General features: G+C 40.8%; 1 protein-coding gene across 1 annotated transcript in view; it reads right to left on the reverse strand.

The window, feature by feature from the left end:
• Nucleotides 1-19491, reverse strand: part of LOC121614372 (neurexin-1a-like) — a 247551-nt gene that overhangs the window by 22942 nt on the left and 205118 nt on the right. Inside the window, 2 exon segments of the mRNA XM_041948203.1 lie at nucleotides 13660-13979; nucleotides 15409-15498. Of these exon segments, the coding sequence (XP_041804137.1) occupies nucleotides 13660-13979; nucleotides 15409-15498 (410 nt within the window).

Consider the following 19491-nt stretch of genomic DNA (forward strand, 5'->3'; position numbering starts at 1 on the left):
GAAGAGGCTTCAGCCGCGTGAAATGAAAGGCTGCATTTGAGAGAGCGATACAAAGGAACAGGTGGGGGTAATGTAGGAGTGTAAAGGTGTGCTGTACAAGAAGATACGGATATGAGGTAAATACAGAGCTGCTTCATAACGTACACATGCCTCTGCCCTTGTTAAACACGCTCCCTCTCGGGAAACACTGCTATGTGAGGACTCCTTTTAATGTGGCTGCTTCAAGGCACTGCTAGGCCGCTTTGTAGATGTTCCTCAAGCCCCCCTCAGGACCCCGTTCAACTCATTTTACGGGAGCAGTCGCACTCGTGGCCTTGATGCAAATTAAACACGTAGCGCATTGTGTGACACGGCTCAGGCACCGAGGTAGGAAAGTTGTCTGTCCGGCTGCGTGGGAAGAGGCACAAAGTCTATTTCCCAGTCAGCGCCTGCATCACTCCATCACCATGTCAGTCAGTGAGTCAGAGTGAACCATGTGCGACTGGTGCCCAATTCACCCTCCTCACATAACTCATCGCGCACGCCCGATGATGAACAGTTGATATTTTGATTTCTAATCAAGCACGGCGCTTATTATTTATTACCGGGGACACATAAATAATGTGCACACAATATGGACGAGCGCCTGGAGTCACCTCACAGTGCAGAAAGAGTGCACATTGAGCGGCTGCCATGTAGTATCCAGCTTCTAGCAGATTACACCGGAGAGAGCTGGATGCCTTCTGTTAGCTACATGCTCTAAATGATAAAATCTTAATATGAAATTCATAACACTATCTGCCTCCATCTACCTCCTACGCTCCCCCCCTCTTGTTCTCTCATTTCTCCTCTCTCTTGCCTATGCATAAACACCGCTCCATAGAAGTATATTACATGGTCGACTTTGTCCCTCCCCCTGATCCTTGCTTTCACACTTCTCAGATAAATGAAATCTGTTGGCATTGAGCCATTTTCCCCTCTGGATGCCCTGATATTTTCGTTATCTGAAATCGAATCTGGAGCTCTGTGCGCATTTTCAGCTTGCCGTGGTAGTAATCTGGCCCGAGAATAGGGAACTGCCCAGGAGGAATATCATACACTAAGGATAAGCTGGGGAGTGAGGGAGGAATGACAATTACCAGAGAATGGTTTGTAATCATGCCGCTTTCTATCTAAATGCTAACATACAAACACTTGTCATTTTGTGGAAATAGTTCGGCTCAATCCAAAGCGACTGGGTAATTCTTCATTTTCATGTTCCTTTGCCTCAAAATCTAAAAATAGAAGACAGATCCAAGCATGTGGCCGCGTGTGCTTTGAGAAAAAGAGCGAGCAGGGGAGGGAGAGATATGCAGCTCGGCCACAAATCGCTGTCTTCCTGACTTTACCTGCGTCTTGACACGCGGTCCCAGTCCCTCATCAGGTGACAGGAACAAATTTGTCATCCTAATATAGATGCCATCACTGCCGAGATGAATGTACTTGGGCCTAATTCCCACGTGTAACGTTTGCAAAAACATGACATGAGGAAAGAGGAAGAGCAGCTTTGCCCTACAACGGCAGACCAGGTCGCCCGTAGCTCCCACAGAGCGTCGTCATAATCAGATTCCTGTCCTCCAGGTCTGGATGTGTCATTCACAACGGGCCGAGTGCGACCGCTGTAAACTAATGAGCGACGCTCTCATTCAGAAGAGGGGAGATGAAACAGACTGTGATAACATTAAGGTTGGGAAAAAAATCCAAACAATACACAGCCTACATTGTGCAGCATTTATGGAGTCTCTCAAGTAAGATTGATTTTTCATCACTAATCCATCCCTGTGGCGCTGCTGTAATGTTAGACTGTTCAGCACTGCAGTTTTTGACTGGACCTGCTTTTAATTATTTATAGATATTGTTGTTATTTCTGTTTTTTTTTTTTGACATGTCATTCTGCTTTGGACTTGCAAAAAGACGCTTTTATTTTGTTTTCATGGAATAAATCAGCATTTTGGAATAATATCCTTATTTGCCTTCCTGCTAGTACAGCTTAGCACAAAGCCTGGAAAACAAGAAAACAGCTAGCCTGGTTCTGCCTACCAACACGTCTAAATACTGAGTACAATACTTAAAATGCTATATCTTATTTATTTAATCCATATCAAAACTGTACAGAGAAAAGTACAAAAGCACTTTTTTAAGTATCTGCTGGTTCAGAATCCACCCTAAAACCAAATGTCTTTTTTAATCTACAGCAGAGTTTGTTATCCTTGGACAGAGCCAGGCTAGCTGTTTGCCCCTGTTGTCAGCCTTTATGCTAAGCTAAGCTAACTGGTCCTGGCCCTCAGCGAGACGGGGAATATTTCCCAAAATGCTGGCCTATTCATTTAAAGAAAATTTAAATCCATATTATAAGCATTTGTTGCTTTGATGATTGAGTTATATTCCTTTCCCAAAGCCATTCTATCCATTACTCTTTCTCTCTCATCCATCTGTCTAAACTAACAGGCTTCATTTGCTGGCATGCGGATGCCTTTATTTCATTTCTGTACCTCGTGGAATTTTATTTACCTTAATTGAATCTGGTAATGACGTTACTGTATATAATCCTGCCCTCCGTCCATAAACTCCCCTTTATAGTACTTGATCTGGTGTTCGACATCAGATCAAGGTGGCTGCTCTTTGAACAGAACCAGCCATCTTGGTTATGTATGTGCAGTATGATCTTAATCTAAGACTCCCAGTAGCTGTAGACTCAATTACCAGGCTGGTATTGACTCTCCATAGAGAAACTTAGATAAAGACGGATCAACACTGCTCAAGTCAACGTCTTCTTGTTGTAAAGTTTCCTGATGTTATTCTGCAACCAAATATAGTTCGTTTGTTGCTAACTTGTTTTATCTGAAGATATATATATATATATATATATATATATATATATATACATACATATACTCGACTTTATTTTTGGTGAGAACTGATTTTACTCGTAGTACTTGCATCAGAAAATAAAGGAGCTTTTAAATGCATAAGCCAATTTGTCCCTGACACTTTCTACCTGCTTTTGAGGAAATTATTTCAAAAAATGGAGCGTGCTCAGCACAGCTCAGCGAGCAGTTGGTGCAGAGCTTGTGTTCATGAATGTCATGTATAAACCAGCTGATCGCAGACTCTTGCAGGTGGAAGCAATGCACCGTAGGACAAATTGTATCTTATGCTCAACAGTTGGCCCAGGACTATTTTCTGTTTCTACAAATCATAACAGCAAATGTCCTGAGAGACAACAATATGGTCTATAAAACATTCTGTAAAGCTGTCAGTGTCAGTATCTCCTCCACGCACGATCCAACACTTCATGAAACAACAGAGACAACGTTCACACTGCGTAGGTTTCATTCTTGTCATCCAAGCAGTGGGACAATCTGTAGTCGACTGTAATGCTGCCAGCAGTGCGAAGCCTGCAAAAACAAGGATGCTGCTTAGACTTCTTAATCTTAATCTTAATAATGGCAGCAAGTATGATGAACTTGGCTGTGATAATTTTAGCAAACCTTCAAAACAAACAAACACCAAAGGAAGAGAAAGCCTCCTGGCGCCTCAGCTGGCTAATGCGCACATCATGTACCTGCTGCACACACGCCTGCTGTCACCTATCAATTCAAACATTCATCAGATCATGCAAACACACATCAGCACACACCGGAGCGTACATGCTCACCCCTGCCAAGGTGGACTGGATCAGCGAGTCACATGGACTCTACGTGTATGACACAGTGTTGAAGGGCAGCTTCCATAATGGCCCCCGGTGAGGCTGAGATGATGGATATGGTCTGTCGCTGGGAGTGAGCGCCGCGGGCCTGGGGCCACCGCAGGTCTGCAGCGTTACCTCCTTTGCCATCTGTCAGCACTGGGTGGGCACAAACCCATGACCTGGCCTGGGGCTACTCACTCCAGGACCACCCACAACAACACACACACCTCGCTTTCAGGGGAAAGGTGGGGGAGGTCAGGGAGGCACACAAGTGCTGCCCAGCAGAGCTGTCCATCTAAATATCCTGCAATTCAACCTGTTTCTGCTCTCATCAAGTTACTGTTATTGTTACACGTGCGGCCACTGGATTATCCGCTCTGGTTTTTCTGTTTCTTTGGCTTGGCTGGCTGGTGACACTGGCGCTTTCACAAGGGGCAGAAAAATATAAGAAAACCAGGAAAATCAATGTGCACCTGTCAGTGAAGTGAGCTGTTTGATAGCTATCACTCATTTTTTCCTCTCAAGCTTACAGTATCTCAGTAGCATGATGGTCAAACCCATACATCTGCATTGCAGGGGAAATCTTATCCTGAGGATATTTTCTTTCTGTGAATAATTGAAGGCACCACAACCTCACAGGGCACTGACACTCAGACTAAACACTGCAGTATGTCTCGAGGTTGAATATCCTCCGACATGACTGATCCCTTGCTGATTAATCCTTCTCCCTATTAATGTGGGACATTGTGTGTTTTCTTAGTAACCTTTTCCTTAGTTTGCCGTGTATGTGACTGTTTTTTAATTTGTGACCTCACAGAGGTAGAAATAAGGGGGGAAAAGGATGTCTGGTTTCTTTCAATAAGATCTGCCTCGAGATGAGTTGAGGAAAACAGTTCCACTTGGTTAGCGATGTGACAAGCAGTCCCTATTAATACAAATACAAAAAGGAGACCGGAGAGAGACAAAAACATGTACAATCATCCCTGCAAATCAGTAATTTCCCATAGAGCTCTAATCAATGCAGGAATACTAATGTTACAAAATTGGCTCTTATTATATTCTACTCAGACACAGAACAAAATAAACTTCCAGCTGTACTTAAAGACTCCCATGTTTCAGTTTATGGTTTCTTTTCAAGGAAGATCTTTCAGATGATGATGTGCTAGCGAGACTCGACTTTTCATGCTACTGTCATGTGAGGTCGCCAGTGGCGTAACTGCATAACAGTTACCTTCAACAACCGCGTATCTCTCCTCCGTCTCTATGACTTTCCCATACAAACAGCCACCTTAAAAATCATGGTCACTTGGCTGACACTTGCACAAACACTCCTAATCTCATGAGGTGAACAAACAAAGTCAACCTATGATTTTTTTATTCTGTAATAAAATGAACAGGATCATTAATTTTAACTGCCAGCTGTTCAGACTACAGTTCTGGCTGTTTTGTTAGATGCTTGCATTTTTTCCATTAGATGATGAGAAAAGTGCCTTTTGACAACTTGAGTGCATACCTGCCAATCAAAAAACTTCCTGTACTATTGTGAGCAGCCTGTTACTTAATAACTTTGTAAAATTAAAACTGAAATGCAAGGAACTGATGGCTAGTTTGCTGTTATAGAGGCTGAAAACCCCACTAGGTCAGTCAGTGTGGATGCAGGTTGGTGATGTAGTCTGTCTGTTCTACGTTTTCTATGAGAGAATCTTAAAAACCTGTAAGCTAAGGTGTAGCCACTGTCTCACGTTCTGTCTTTGCTTCCACTGTACGCCCTCTGCTTAAGGGGTGAGTTCCTGAACTTAAATCTGGGCACTGCTTACGAGGTGAAACTAAAACCACGCTACAGGTTCTCTGAGGGCGAAGAAGTGCAACAGCTAGCTTGCAACACAGCAAACACCACTATGAATAATGCACGTTTTGTGCTTAGATGAGCACTCTGAGGAAGTTTGTTTCAATGTACAGAGGCGATACTCTCACATATTATTTGCACAGTGGGCAGTACCTCACCAGTTTGACTACATTTCCCAGCATTCTCCATTATTCTCCATATTCTCCAAATCATGGGACGTTTCCAGTTTTAAGCTATTTTTTTCAACAAGTATTGGGGCAGCTTGACCAAACAATCTTCAATTAACTTAATGATACTGACATTTAAAAGTCATCACATATAAATGTAAAAGAAAATATTTATGAGCGCCACTTTTTCCATCGTTCTCTGTCCCACAGCTGAACTTCACTCATCTGCCAACTAGATCATCCAAGTTTTTGTCACGGTGCACAGTAAAACACAAGGCTCCTTCTTCCAAGTTCAGGTTATGGGAAGCTCAGGGTAACGAATCATTAAGTTCCTGTGGAGGAAAAGAGCTACAAAAGAACTGCAGTGCAAGCGAAAAGTGACCTGAACAATAAACTAATTTCAGTCACTGGTGCCAATCCATCTGATCACCAGTGTCTTCAAACTGGCTCTAATGCTGCATCACAGAGAGAAAAATTCATACGCAGTGAAAACTAACTTCTCATATGAGCTCAAATTCACTACCAACAGGTCGAAATTGAACATGAAGCTGCAGGATTGGTCTTTTGATGATGGTCTTGACAGAGACTTGCTCATATTAAAACCAATCCTAAAGATCAGAGGGGCAATGTCAAACACGTAAAAGCAGATATCATGCATCCTTGCGTCCTTAAACTCAAAACAGGGTATCATATCAAGTATCATAACAATTAAAGAACCTGCACTGCATGTGTGCAGTTGCCTGAGGAGAGCTTAATACCCGAGATAAGTCTCAGGTCTGAATATTGATGCATGCAGGATTAGTATTAAATCTAGGCTGTGCAGACTTATTGCAGCCTTAGCTTGTAAAACAATAATCCCTACCAGTATCAAGACAATCACAACAATGCCTAAAGGTAGTACAGATACAATAAAGACACATAGTGCATGGAGGCTTATAAAAGGAGAGAAGCTGCAGACTGAGCAGTTATTGGGTACTAAGTTGCAGAGGATTTTTCACCACAAGATTATTGTGACACTAAGTTTATTACAGTGTGTTTTTAAGAGTCAGCAAGGGAGGCTAGCAGGTACCCAAACACCGCACTGAAGGTGTAGCAGTGCAGCATGTCAAATCTTCGATTATCCCTGTGAATTATAGAGAGGCCAGGTTTCTGCCCCTCGTCTCAGGGACCAAGACAAACAGAGCCACTACAAGGCAGTTCAGCTGGAACTGAACCATGTGCTGTGAGTGCAAATGAAATGGCCCACACAATGTGTTTTGAATGTTCTTCACTTCCCCTGAATGGCCATTACACCCACCTCACCTAGGGTTAATTCAGAAATAGTGGGGCCAATTGGCTATTTGGTGGCAATGATGTGACATAGTGGCCATTCATTCTCCCTAGGAACAGGCTATAATCTGCATTTCTTGAATTTCCACCAGCAACAAGCCATAAAACAGAAATTGTACCTGGCAAAAAACATTATGAAAGAAACATGGCAAGCATGAAACGCCGTATGAGGTCGAATATTAGCATTGTGTTTAAGAAATGCTGTATTGGCCTCAATACAAGACAATGCTTCTAATACATTTGGAAAAGTGACGGCTGTCTTATTTTCATTCAAGGCCCCAAGAGCAATACTTTGGTGATCCTCTAGCTTCTTTTCCACTAGCGCCACCGGCAGGTCAAAGTTTTCCATTCTTTAGGGGGGAAATAGCTTGACATCTACTTTATGGACTGCCACAAAAGTTTGTACTCATATTCATAGTCACAAGAAAATGAATTCTATTGACTTTGAAGATTCCCTGATCTTTCCTCTAGTGCCACCAAGAGGACTTTTGCTATAAATATTCAAGGCTCCTTTAGTGCACGCTCTAGTAATCAGATCAAAATATCAATTTGTCCAATCCTTTGGTTAAAAACCAAATAAAACTTAGCACATTCCCATCAGTCAAGAGTTAATGTATTTTGTGTTTAGTGCTAATTAGCAAATGCTAGCATGCTAAACAAATATGGTGGACCTACTGTAGTGAATACTACCCAAAGCATCAGCATTTTAGCATTGCAAACTTTGTTGTTGGCATGATAACATGATCATGTTGATGGTACTGCTAGAATGGCGGCAGACTCTTAGCCTGGTTTTATGGTACATTTTCAGAACCATTAACCCAATAAAAAAGTGGTGACATTAACTTTTATATCACCTATTCACATGTGACAGGGGAAGAATTGAGCAAATGAAAAGCAGAATCATCATATTAAAAAACAATGAAAGAAAATCACAAGTGATGAATGCTAAGGTTTAAAAATATGACTGGGAACCAACTGTTCTACTGTGTCTGTCGAGTATCAGGTCAGTGAGCTGTTATTAATTATATCATAAAACAGATCCAACAATTAATGTTGAGCATTAATATTAAAAAGGTGGATCATAGCTATTAACACTAACAGAAGTAAAACTGCTTAATGCTAAATTGAATATCAACACAGAACACACACCAAATTTTGTGCTCTCCATGCTAATCAATTCCCAGAACAGTGACACATCTGTCACATTACTGTGCGTACTGCATAAGACATTAACACACAACATGTTTCTTCTTGAGTATTCTGTCCTTGTATCTCTACAGTAATGCTGGAGCCAACACCAACTTTAGAGGATGTTCCTGCAGGCAGTACTGTTGGTGGATGGCAGCCTCACACTATGACCGTTGTGAGATTTATATACTGTATGTGTGCTGGCCAGGGTTGATAATACAGAGCAATGCAGGTGAGGATCCATCACTGTCAAGAGCTCTCAATGGCTCTTCTAGATAGCGGGCTTTCGTCTTTTTTTTCTTTTTTTCTTACTGTGATGGTAGCAGCTACATAGGGCACAATCTCTTATCCATGAGCGGTTTTGATTAAGCATCATCTGGTATTAAAGGATATCTTTCTGCAGTTTCTCCTTCATTTTTTCCACCAGCCCTTCAAAAATCTGCAAGACACACCATGTCGTTGTTGGCATTGGCCTCCTTGTATTCAATATCTAATGCTAACATTACAGGCATGCATATTTGCAGCAGCTGTTGTCAAATGCTACCCAAAATATATGAAAAATGTATCCAATTAGCACAAAGAAAGTCAAGTTCTTTTAGGTGCAATGGGAGAAGCACTAATTTTCCCAGACCATGGTACAGAGAAGTGAGTAGAACTTCTTGGCATATATGTACAGCAGCAGGACCATTGTTTGTGAATGCATTCACGAGTGCATTATGGTTTAATTGGATGTGACCAAGCACCGCTACGGAGAGCAGACACTTCATTAAGACATGACACTCAGGCCCTACAGCAAGCTACCTTACTGTGGGCACAGAGCACACAGCAGCAACAGCCACTACAGAAAACTACTTGACACGTAAGAGCAAATTATAGAACATCTTAGTCAGAAAAGCGAAAGATATGATCAAAATAAAGGTAACATCAAGGCTAGGTCTGACTACTGCTGTATTTACTATCTCTGTGTTTGAGTGGGTTTTAAGTCCTGGAATTGAATCAATCCAATTATCCCTAAAGCAAAAAGAAAATTCTAATCACTATTAAAATAATCATTCTGACTCATCAGTTTTTCTTTCCCATGGTGCATTTCGTTCTTGATTAGGCCAGTGTGCTCTAAGAAGATAATATCCTTGTTAATAAAGCATGAGTGGACACCCAGTGGTTTGAGAAGAATGACATTAATGTAATGTTACCCATAAGCCAAGGCCCACAGTATTCAATAACAATATAACCCAAGGGGAGCATTTAGAGAACTTTTTGATTGGGCACCTGAGAAGGCTGAGTCCCCTCAGACACCTCAAAATCATTACACTAATGATGATTAACACAGGCTTTACCCTCTAGGAGTTAAGTGGGCCAGTACAAGAAGACATACCCTAAATCTACAGAGTGAGAGTCACTGAAAGATTTAATTTGCTGGCATTTTGGCTGCGTGAGGACGGCAAGACAGCAGTGGTGGTTGCATACGTCTGGTTCCATTGAAGGTATGTATCAACAGCGATCAGCCATCAGAGACAGGGAGTTATGTGAACTAATGAGCAAACTAATAAGGTTACGATATCAAGCTCTGTTTCATTTAGTGTTCTCTCACCATTGCAATTCTGTGGACAGAACCAGTTTACTGACAATCTATTAAAGTCACAGTGAGGGAAGTTTTCCATGGTAAAACTAAATATATGTATTCTTATGCATGTATTTCTATATCTGACTACATCAATTTATTCCATCAAATGTTTGAGCAACAAGCTAACCCCGGCCTTTAAGACTGCACTTTAGCTTGTGCATTGTAGTAGCTGGCAGAGCGTGTGTTAATATATCAGTTTTCAAAACATGTAGATGAAGGCCAACACTCCTTTACAGCTCTGTATATTTCTAAACCTTCGCATTGCACAGGATTCGCTATGCCATGCCCACTTTTGAGGGATCCAATCATATCTGAAGGATTTGATCAGACTCTTATAATCGAGCTCAGTTCATTCTGTTCTGTCAGCCATGCCCAGTATTCACGCTCCTTTTAGCTCTGTTTTGGCCTCTACCTTCCGCCTGGGGAAATATCTGGCTCTTTAGCTGCTAAATGGTCCAATATGTTCAGCTCTTGTTTAAGAGCTTTTTGTGCTAAAAACAGAGCGCAATGAGAGTGAATCAAGACTGCAGGCTGTAAAATCACATCAATGAGAAGGAAGATGCTCATCACCATGAGTGAAACCTTCCACATGGTACAAAGTCGTGTGATATATTGGATATAATATTAAAAAATATGTATGTTATCGGCACTTTAAGATTTATGTGTGTTGAAACAACACCAAAGTGCCGTGACCTTCACCTCTCATTTTGAAGGTCTCCTGTTGCACTCCATGACAGACTGATTTACTGTTTCCGAAGCACCAGTTTCACCAAGCTTGAATGGCTAAACCCCGATACAGCCGCCGCCAGTATTAGCTTTCCATTTCCAACTGGGAAAGCCATACTTAACATGCATGTGCCCTTGTAAGGCTTTCAGCACATAAAGGCATTCACTGAATTGCATTTGCCATCAGAGGGAAATGGAACAGCTGGACAATCATTAAAATGCTGACTATTCCAGGGAAAGGACAGTGAATGCACCATGTCTTTTTACAGAGGCCAGGCACGATGTCTTTCTATGTGTAGTGTCCTGAGACAGTAATGTCCAACCGCAGGAGTTCTCCACGGGAAGGTCGTCACGTTGAATCAAACTGAACGCATTGACATCTCCCATTGCACACATTTTTGCATGCCTCATTCATCTCTCCGCCTACATCACAGAACAACTTTCTAATCCAGTGACCTTTTTTTTTTTTTTTTTTTGCTGTATGAATGCATTAGATAACACCTAACACATCACAGATAGCCTTGACTATTCTCCTTATTCCAAGCCTTTACATGCCACTTTAATTGCAAGTTTGGAGCATAACCTGCAATAAACCATAAACCAAAGAGCTATTACAGTCTCACCTCTAACCACACCACATACTTTTAAAACAACGGCACATGTAGATTCCCAAAAAACCTTTAGGACTGAAATGTACATTTCACTGCTTACATCAAAATGAATAGCTGTACGCATGATTGCTACAAGGTAAAAGGTTATCGACTAAACTATTCAAGCAGAATCTGGAGCTTAAAGCTGTGATGTCAGATATCCAAACATCAGATCACATCTAAAGTAGGAAATATTTAAATTAATAAATATCTCTGTGATACACCGCATTTCATTCAGTGTCATGGTCATTTATATCACTTTATGAAAAGGTCTGAAAAAGACAGGCATCCATCTTATCAAGCCTGTTCCTTTCTGCCAATCTCTTGGTTCCTTGGTGGCAATTTATACGGCATGGAGCTAGGATATAATCATAATCTATTGTCTGATATTTCGCATGCATTACATGCTCCTGCAACGGTTCAGGAACCATGCTGAGTCTGAGAGAAAACCATTCCCCTGGATCAATATTTATGATTGTATTATTTGTCAGCATCTGCAGACCCTTACACCAACCGTTATGATGGTCTAAGGTCAGAAAGCAAGAGATTTCGTGGGCGGCCGGTAATGTGGGGCCTTCGCTGCTGCCAAGTTGAAATGGTGTGAACTATCAGTGGGAGTCTGTCATTTCATAATATGAGCTGTGTCCTGAACAGTCTGCTACACTGAAAGAAAAACTTGACATTCTGTTTCGCTTTGAATGTGGCTGATATATTTTAAAGAACTCTAGTAAAAGCTTAAGTCTGGCTTCATACTGTAGATGAACTGACATTCAAGGTTCAAGGCTTTTTTATGCTTTTCCTTCCAGAAAGCAGCAATAGGTGTTAATGTGATAATAAATATTCAGCAAGATTTAAAGAACATCATTTGAGTTTCTTCTGGACAATGAAACTGTTCAACCCAACATTACACTTTGAGGGCACTGAAATGTTTTGTTTTCAAAAATCCTTGAGACGTGTGCGTATTAATTGTCGTCTCAGTGAAACTGTAAAGACAGAAGCAAGTTATATAATCTGTCAAAAGGAATTAAAAGCAAATAATTTTGATTGTGTGTATATTTTTCAATATGAAGTTAAACCCACCCCCTCCTGGAGATACTATAATCTTCCTTTACCCAATCGGATTAATCCAAAACGAGTTAAATCCAAAATGATTTTAAACTATATTTGCAAAAGCTGATTAAGCCCTGATTAAAGGGTCATTTTAGTCTGCAACCGTGCTTCATTTAAGCTACTATGTATGCTTTCCCTGCAACTGACTCACTGAACATTTGAAATTCTGACACACATTTGAACTCTCCCTGCACATATAACTCCAAGTATCCTCGTGATTGTTGTGTTCTCACACAACAATTACATCTCACTTGTTTACTGTCGGGGCTTACCTTAGTTTCATATGTGAAATGCCCACTATAAAAGAAAAAAGCTCACTGTTAAGCTGTTTTCAATGCTATCGCTGAGTATCAATTAAAGCACATTTGTTAGTTATCAATGAGGCAGTTTGTTTAGGCTGAAAATTTCCTGTGGGCCACAGAGCTTCTATTTTTGCTTTGTCCCAACAACACATGAAGGCATTTCCTGCACACTGACTATTCTCTTTGTTGTGCTAAAAACAACTCATTCAAACTATTTTTCTTTGTGACCTGAATGAAGTCAATGCCATCTTGTGCAGGCATTAATACCTCATAATGAAGCTCTGTCAGCACGTTTGTTGCAACCTAATTCCCAATGCAGTGATGCCAAATTCAAACAATGTCATGAGGACATTCTTAAATGAACGTCTACATTTTAAGAACCTCTAAAACTTGGTAAAATTAGACAAAGACATTTCTGCATAATGACACATTTTTAATAGAGGCACATTTGGATTTTTCTGCTTCTGCTTTGCACCAGATTTAAGAGGAAATGTCCACAGTTCCTGCAAAGAACTGTGGGAGAATGGTCTGTGCACCATTTCATGTGATAGGATTTGTGTTGCATTGTTTAGTCACACATTGTGACATCTGAGAAGTGATATGCTCCTGCAGATGCTGCACCGCCCATGCAGGACAGATAAAGATGATGGAGGACCTCTAGGATGGTTATCACTTGGATACACACACACACACACACCACGCGGTGCCGCATCTGATTGCGTGCAGAGAAACACTCGACAGTGTGCCTGTGGTTCTGCTCCCAATGGTGGAACAATGCACTTATTTTCTTTCAGTTTTTAGGTCAGAGGACTCAAAGAAGAGAAAGACAAGACACAAGAAAAGAAGATGTTCCACTGTACTAGAGCATAAAGATGTAACATATTATATTAATCTAGTATGTGCTTAACTTAATGCTGTGCATTGTGTGTATTTTTAAAATGCATCAATTTCAGATGATACTGAAGAGCTGAAGCTAATTAGAAGACAATCATTTAAAGATGATCTTACCTGCTGAGGCTCTCGTGGTGTAGTCTGCTTGACTCGCCTGCTGGACGCCGTGGTGGTGGTGATCTCCATGATGGACGTGGACGTCTCCGAGCGATTGGCTGTGGTGCTCGACTGTGGTGTGATAGAGGAGGGCGAATCCCCCACAAGCCGCACGCTGCCCTGGATCCTAATGTTGGGATCCCCCTCCGCGGCCATGTTGAACACCTTCAAGCCATTATAGTAGAGGCCCGAAAGCTGGCCCTGAAAGGATCGACTCCGGTCTCGCTCCCAGCCCCCAATCTGTATAGTGGTTTGGCTGTTGAAGATTGTAAGCTGCCGCCCTGCGGGAAAACAATGTTACATATATACAAGAATGTTGAACTGTGGACTCAGCCACTTTTACTGAACAGGAAAAAAAAAAAGACAGAAAGACAGATTATTTGCCCAGTGGCTAATGAGACCAATAAATTACGGGTTGTAGAGGCAAACCCTGGTAATTTATTGCTGGTATAATGACAAGATGTCTATGAAAAAGAAAAAAAAACATATAGAATAAAAACACGGGAATCGATGCAGCTTTGCTAAAAGGGCAGTCTAATCTAAAATAACAAGAAAAAAGATTCATCAGAAGTTGTAATGTTATGGGTACGCAACAGATTTAACTACACTTGAAAAGATAACATAATCTTGAAGTCATATAAATGGACAATTTGTCTGCAGGAAATTGCTTGGACAATGAGACAAATGCATTAAACATTTGCCTAATAAAGCTAAAAGCGTATATTTCAGTATGCCTTGCTTATGTTATCTTACATTTCCCCTTAAAACTTTAGGATTTACAAACTTGGAAAACAGCAAGCATGAAAAAAAAAAAACCTTCTAAAATGGCTACAGGCCGGGAGAATTGGGCTTTTCTTGTGTGCAATCTCAGAGGAAGCAGGACACACTTCAGGAAATTTGAAACTATTCATCCTTTTAGCAAAAGCAACCAAGGAAAATCAAACTTAGAGCGGATATGGTTGGGCACATGGGACACCAAAAAAAGATTCTGTGACAGCACTGTCATAACGCAAAACAGAAACCAACGAAAAATCAAAAGCAAAACAGAAATGATAGGGCTCATTTCACATTTTAAGTGAAAAAAAAAATGAATTAGTTATTGAACTACAAAAAAACAAAGCATGCACTCAGTTTGTTTTATATTACAGTTCCTTGATCTAATGCCCTATACATATTTACAATGTCTGTTAAAGGGACTCAAAATTCTGATGCCAATTCATATTGCACTCTATTTATCATTGCTAGCAGTTTAATCAGAATAGATCAAATGACACTAAGTACTGTATATGTACTGTATATGTTTCAAAAGTGTCTCAAATAACACTTAGCAACTAATGAATGACTGAACTGGAACTTTATCAATTAACTGGAACTAAATTTATCATTTAGATGTTTACAGCAAAATGCTTCCGTAATTTATAGACATTTTAACAATGCTGGTATTACTTCAGTAAGTGGATTTAAATTCGTATTTACAGTCCCTTTAACCTTAAGTTGACAATAAACACTTATTAAAACAGCTGACATCTATAAAATAAATACATTATTATGAAAAGTATGAAACACTACAAACTAAATTTAACTGTTCAAATCATTTAGTTTTTAAAGTTTTACTGAACATTTATTTTTTAAGTTTATTATTTACAAAATATTTCTACAACTTGGTTATGATCAAATTATTTTATTTGAAATTTTAATCAGTGATTTTACCTTTGTCGAGTAGCCATTCGTCAACTACTCGACCAAGACGGTATGGGATTCGCTGTCTAGCAATCGCCAGGCGTTCGTTATCATTGTTGCCTTTAAAGTTTAAAGAGACATTTCATTGGTTACAATCTGTAAGGTCAAAGGTTAAATGTTCATACTTAATGCTGGAGCTATACAACTGCACAAGGTTTTTATATTTAAAAAGTTTTGTATATTTAAAAAAAACAATATTTACTGAAACATTATTTGAACAAACTTCACTCATTTTATTTTATTTTAGCCAACAAATTAGGCCTATATTAATTGAAAATAAGTGAACTAGCACGCAGATGTTTCATCTAGGTTAATAGAGCTATGTTATAAACCAACCCAAATCACAACTTTATACATTTCCATTACAAAATCTTTACCCAAATATTTCCACCCCATTTGTCTTTTCCCTCTATATCTTTTTAACTGGCTTTTAAACTAGTTATATACATTTTCAAAAAGAACATCATTTAAATTTATTGTTGAATCAACCGTTTATGGTTTAAAGGATAAAACAATTTAACTTTAACATATTACAAATGCCCACCCCGTTTATAAACAGCCTAATTGACAAGAAATAATAAGCTAATTGCAATACACTTAACACAGTTTACATTCAGAGCATCTAGTCAGAGAGAAGTCAGAGGACAATGTCAAAGTAGGTACATACACTGTAAAAACTTTAATAAAGCGGCTTTGACAAAAGCTACGAGTCATAAAGAAGGAAAAAGTCAGACTGATTGTGCACATTGATGGCATCGGAGTCAAGGGAAAAGCAGTTTTCCAGCAGTATTCAGAGAATAGGCCAAATAAGTGTCAGGATGGAGAAAGAGCAGCTACAGGGAAACTCCACTCTGAGATTGGAGGGGCACTTTGGCATTAATGAGGGCAAACTCTGCATCACCCTTTTGTCAAGGCCAATAACCTCTCCAGAACAGAAGACTTTCAGCAGAGGCACTGTCTCTGAGTGCCTTTCCCCTGGTATTGTCTGCAGAGATTGAATTCAGTCAGCTCCATTCTTCCGGCAGATTGACAATGTTTGTCCCATCAACTATATTAATTCAGTTCTGGCAGATAAAAGATCCGGTGGCTAAGAATGATTCGGAGGAGAAAAGCTTTGGAAGGGGAAGGATCTCAGACACATGACGGAAAGGAGGTAACCTTGTAACAGATGCCAATTGGTCTGATGAAAGGTCTTAGAGGTAAGAAGACGCATAAAAAGACATTTTTTAATCGCATCAGCTTGAATTACTGTAGGGGATCAGCTACACAGAAAAGGGTTTAAAGCTTGTCTATACAGCTCATGGAATTTGGCTGCAGTTGATTGTGCCAGGTTGGAGCACAAAGGCTTGTGAAGGAGATTTAGAGGAACACTTCTCACTCAACAATGACGTGGAAAAATGCGTTCTGCATTACGACAAAGCCACACAGGGACACTGAGTATATTATTTGATATGGATCTTCAAATGTTTTTAGTGAGCCATATTTCAGAAACAATGTCCAGTCACCATTCGCACCTTCAGTAAGGTCACAATAAATGGAGCACCTTCACGAGTGCAATCTAAACTCTTCTAAAGCCTTCTTCAACGTTACAGTTTTAAATTACCTGTAAAACTCACTCATGCAATCCCTCCTGATGACTGATACGACAAGGTGGGTGACAGTCTTTGTTTTCTTAATTGTCAACAAAGCCCAAAGACAAGTCAGCTCTGACTACCCATGAGTCCCAAATGAGCACACATTTCAAAAACGGGTTACAAACGTACACTTCACATAAAATGAAATGCTTAATGATTTCCTCAAGAAGCTGGGCGCTGTAGTTTAGAGCAAGAGTCACACAAACAGGAGCAAATAGTGCATTTATTGGGGACTATTTTCGGCTGTGGATTAATACACATTAGCTGCTCTAGGGAGTATTAAAGAGCAAGACGGTCACCCAGAGCAATGGTGTGACTCACTGATGTTTTTTTAATTGTTTTTGAACAATGGACTTCTGTGGCACAGAGGTGTCAGTTATAACAGGCTGTGGACACACAAACGATACCTGTAGGGTCAATTCATTGTTATTTTTGGTAATTTCACAGGATTTGTTAACAATAAGAACAAGTTAGCATATTACCAGACTTATTCCTTAGAAGCAAAAATTCTGTGGCTGCACGGTGTTGTCATAACTAAGAATTACCAAACAATATATTTAATTCATGCTGCAGCTAGGAAATCACTCAAAGCTTCCTCCAGGTAGGTGGATGCAGGGCGCACCAGCCTCCAGTTTGCTTTTGGCTTATGTAACGTCTACCACACTGCCTGGTACCATATTTCCCTTAAGCAAGGCTCCTGGAGCTCTGCACCACCTAAATCTTCTAAGCAGTGTGCAAGATGGAAGTACTACACACAAAACAAAAGAATAAACAAATAAACAAAGACACACGCACACACACACAGCTCTACTTCTTTACATTTTTTAATCTGTCATATTAATGAATAATCCATGAATTGCTCATTGCTGGCTTTGTTAATTCCTGTCACCTCCGTTTGTCAGTCATGGGGTGTTAGTTATGTCACCTCTGTGCTTCCTGCTACTCTGACACCTCGTCTGAGGAGAGGTCAGCATCGAACTGGGCTCTGGAGAACAGTTAGCGCACAGCTGTCGGGAGGACGGTGGGGACGCATGAGTTTAGACTGAAGAGCACCACTCATTGCAACGACAGGTTCTCTAATTAATTCATTACTAATTAATGTACATTTCATTTTTCATACATGCTTGCTTAGTCTCTCGACAGCCAAAATGTATAAACATCTTTTCGGTGTCTTGTAGTTTTCATTTGAAATGACAGCTTTTGCATTTCTTCACATTTTGGAACAAAATCGTCGCTTTGTTGAGGAGGAGTTTGAGGAAGCTAACAGAAAGACACAGAGGAGTGTCGGACCACGCAGGCGCACACACATACAGTAGACACACACTCTTATCCTCACACACAGCGTACCACTGTGCCAAAATCCTCTACTTTTGTGCAGAAACATGCTCCATTTTCAAAGGTAGTAACACGTTATCTGTTTAGCTTTGCAGCCCGTGGCACGCTCAGTCTATCCTTATGCTGAGGTTAATTAAGTGTGGATATAATCAAGGTCTGATCGTGTATTGATCCCCACTGTGGGACACCGGAGAGTTAAACAATGCTATCCCCTGGGCTTCGGTGCAGCAGCAGAGCCCATTCATCCCGCCTGCGAGAGGAGCCTGTGACTGCTGCTGAGTGGTGATTTGGTTTGGTATGGGACAGCCTGGCTTATCTCCTCCGCCAGACAGCAGCGATTCAGCTGAGCCGTCCCAACTGACCCGCTTTGCCCTCACTCACTTGTTTTCTTTTTTGTTAATAAAGTGGTCAGATAAGGTGGGAGCTTTATCTCATTACAAGCCCTAGGACACTCGCCACATTAAATGAACAAATATGCAAATGCTTCCTCTGTTCATGGAGCTGGGAGAATTGGAAAAAAGGAGGAACCTATACAAATCTCACTATTATTTTCATTATTCTGCTCCCTTTTTTTCTGCTCTGGCTTTGGTGGCCATTGCACCATTTTTTTATGCATGCTCAGTGATGGCTGTTTGCACAATGGGCTGAATAGGCTCATGGATAGAACAGAGGAGAAACCAGAGCAGATAGGACGGAGCTTTGATGGATAAAGCCAACCCTCCTTCCCTTGTATCCCACAAATCAGACTCCACACCTCAAGGTGGGAAAACAGGACAGAGGGTGAGATCGACAGAGGGGGCAGGGGTGACCAGATAGAGGGTAAAAAGGACAGAAAAAGAGGGAACTGGGGGCTGAGAGGAGCAGAGTGAGAGATAGATAGCTTGGTAAGTGCACCACGCTCTGATAACAGTAAAAGAATAAGGCCAGGGACTTCTCCATTATCTTTGTGTGCAGCGAGTGTTCATCGGGTGCTCTGATAGGATACTGCACTGTACCCTGCGGGCCTGGCAGCACCATTGTGATGGTATTACTTCCATGGCCAAGACTCAGGAGAAGGGGCTGATTTTTTTGTTGCTGCCCAGCC

The sequence above is a fragment of the Chelmon rostratus genome, chromosome 11, assembly GCF_017976325.1.
Source record: "Chelmon rostratus isolate fCheRos1 chromosome 11, fCheRos1.pri, whole genome shotgun sequence".
NCBI lineage: Eukaryota > Metazoa > Chordata > Actinopteri > Chaetodontiformes > Chaetodontidae > Chelmon > Chelmon rostratus.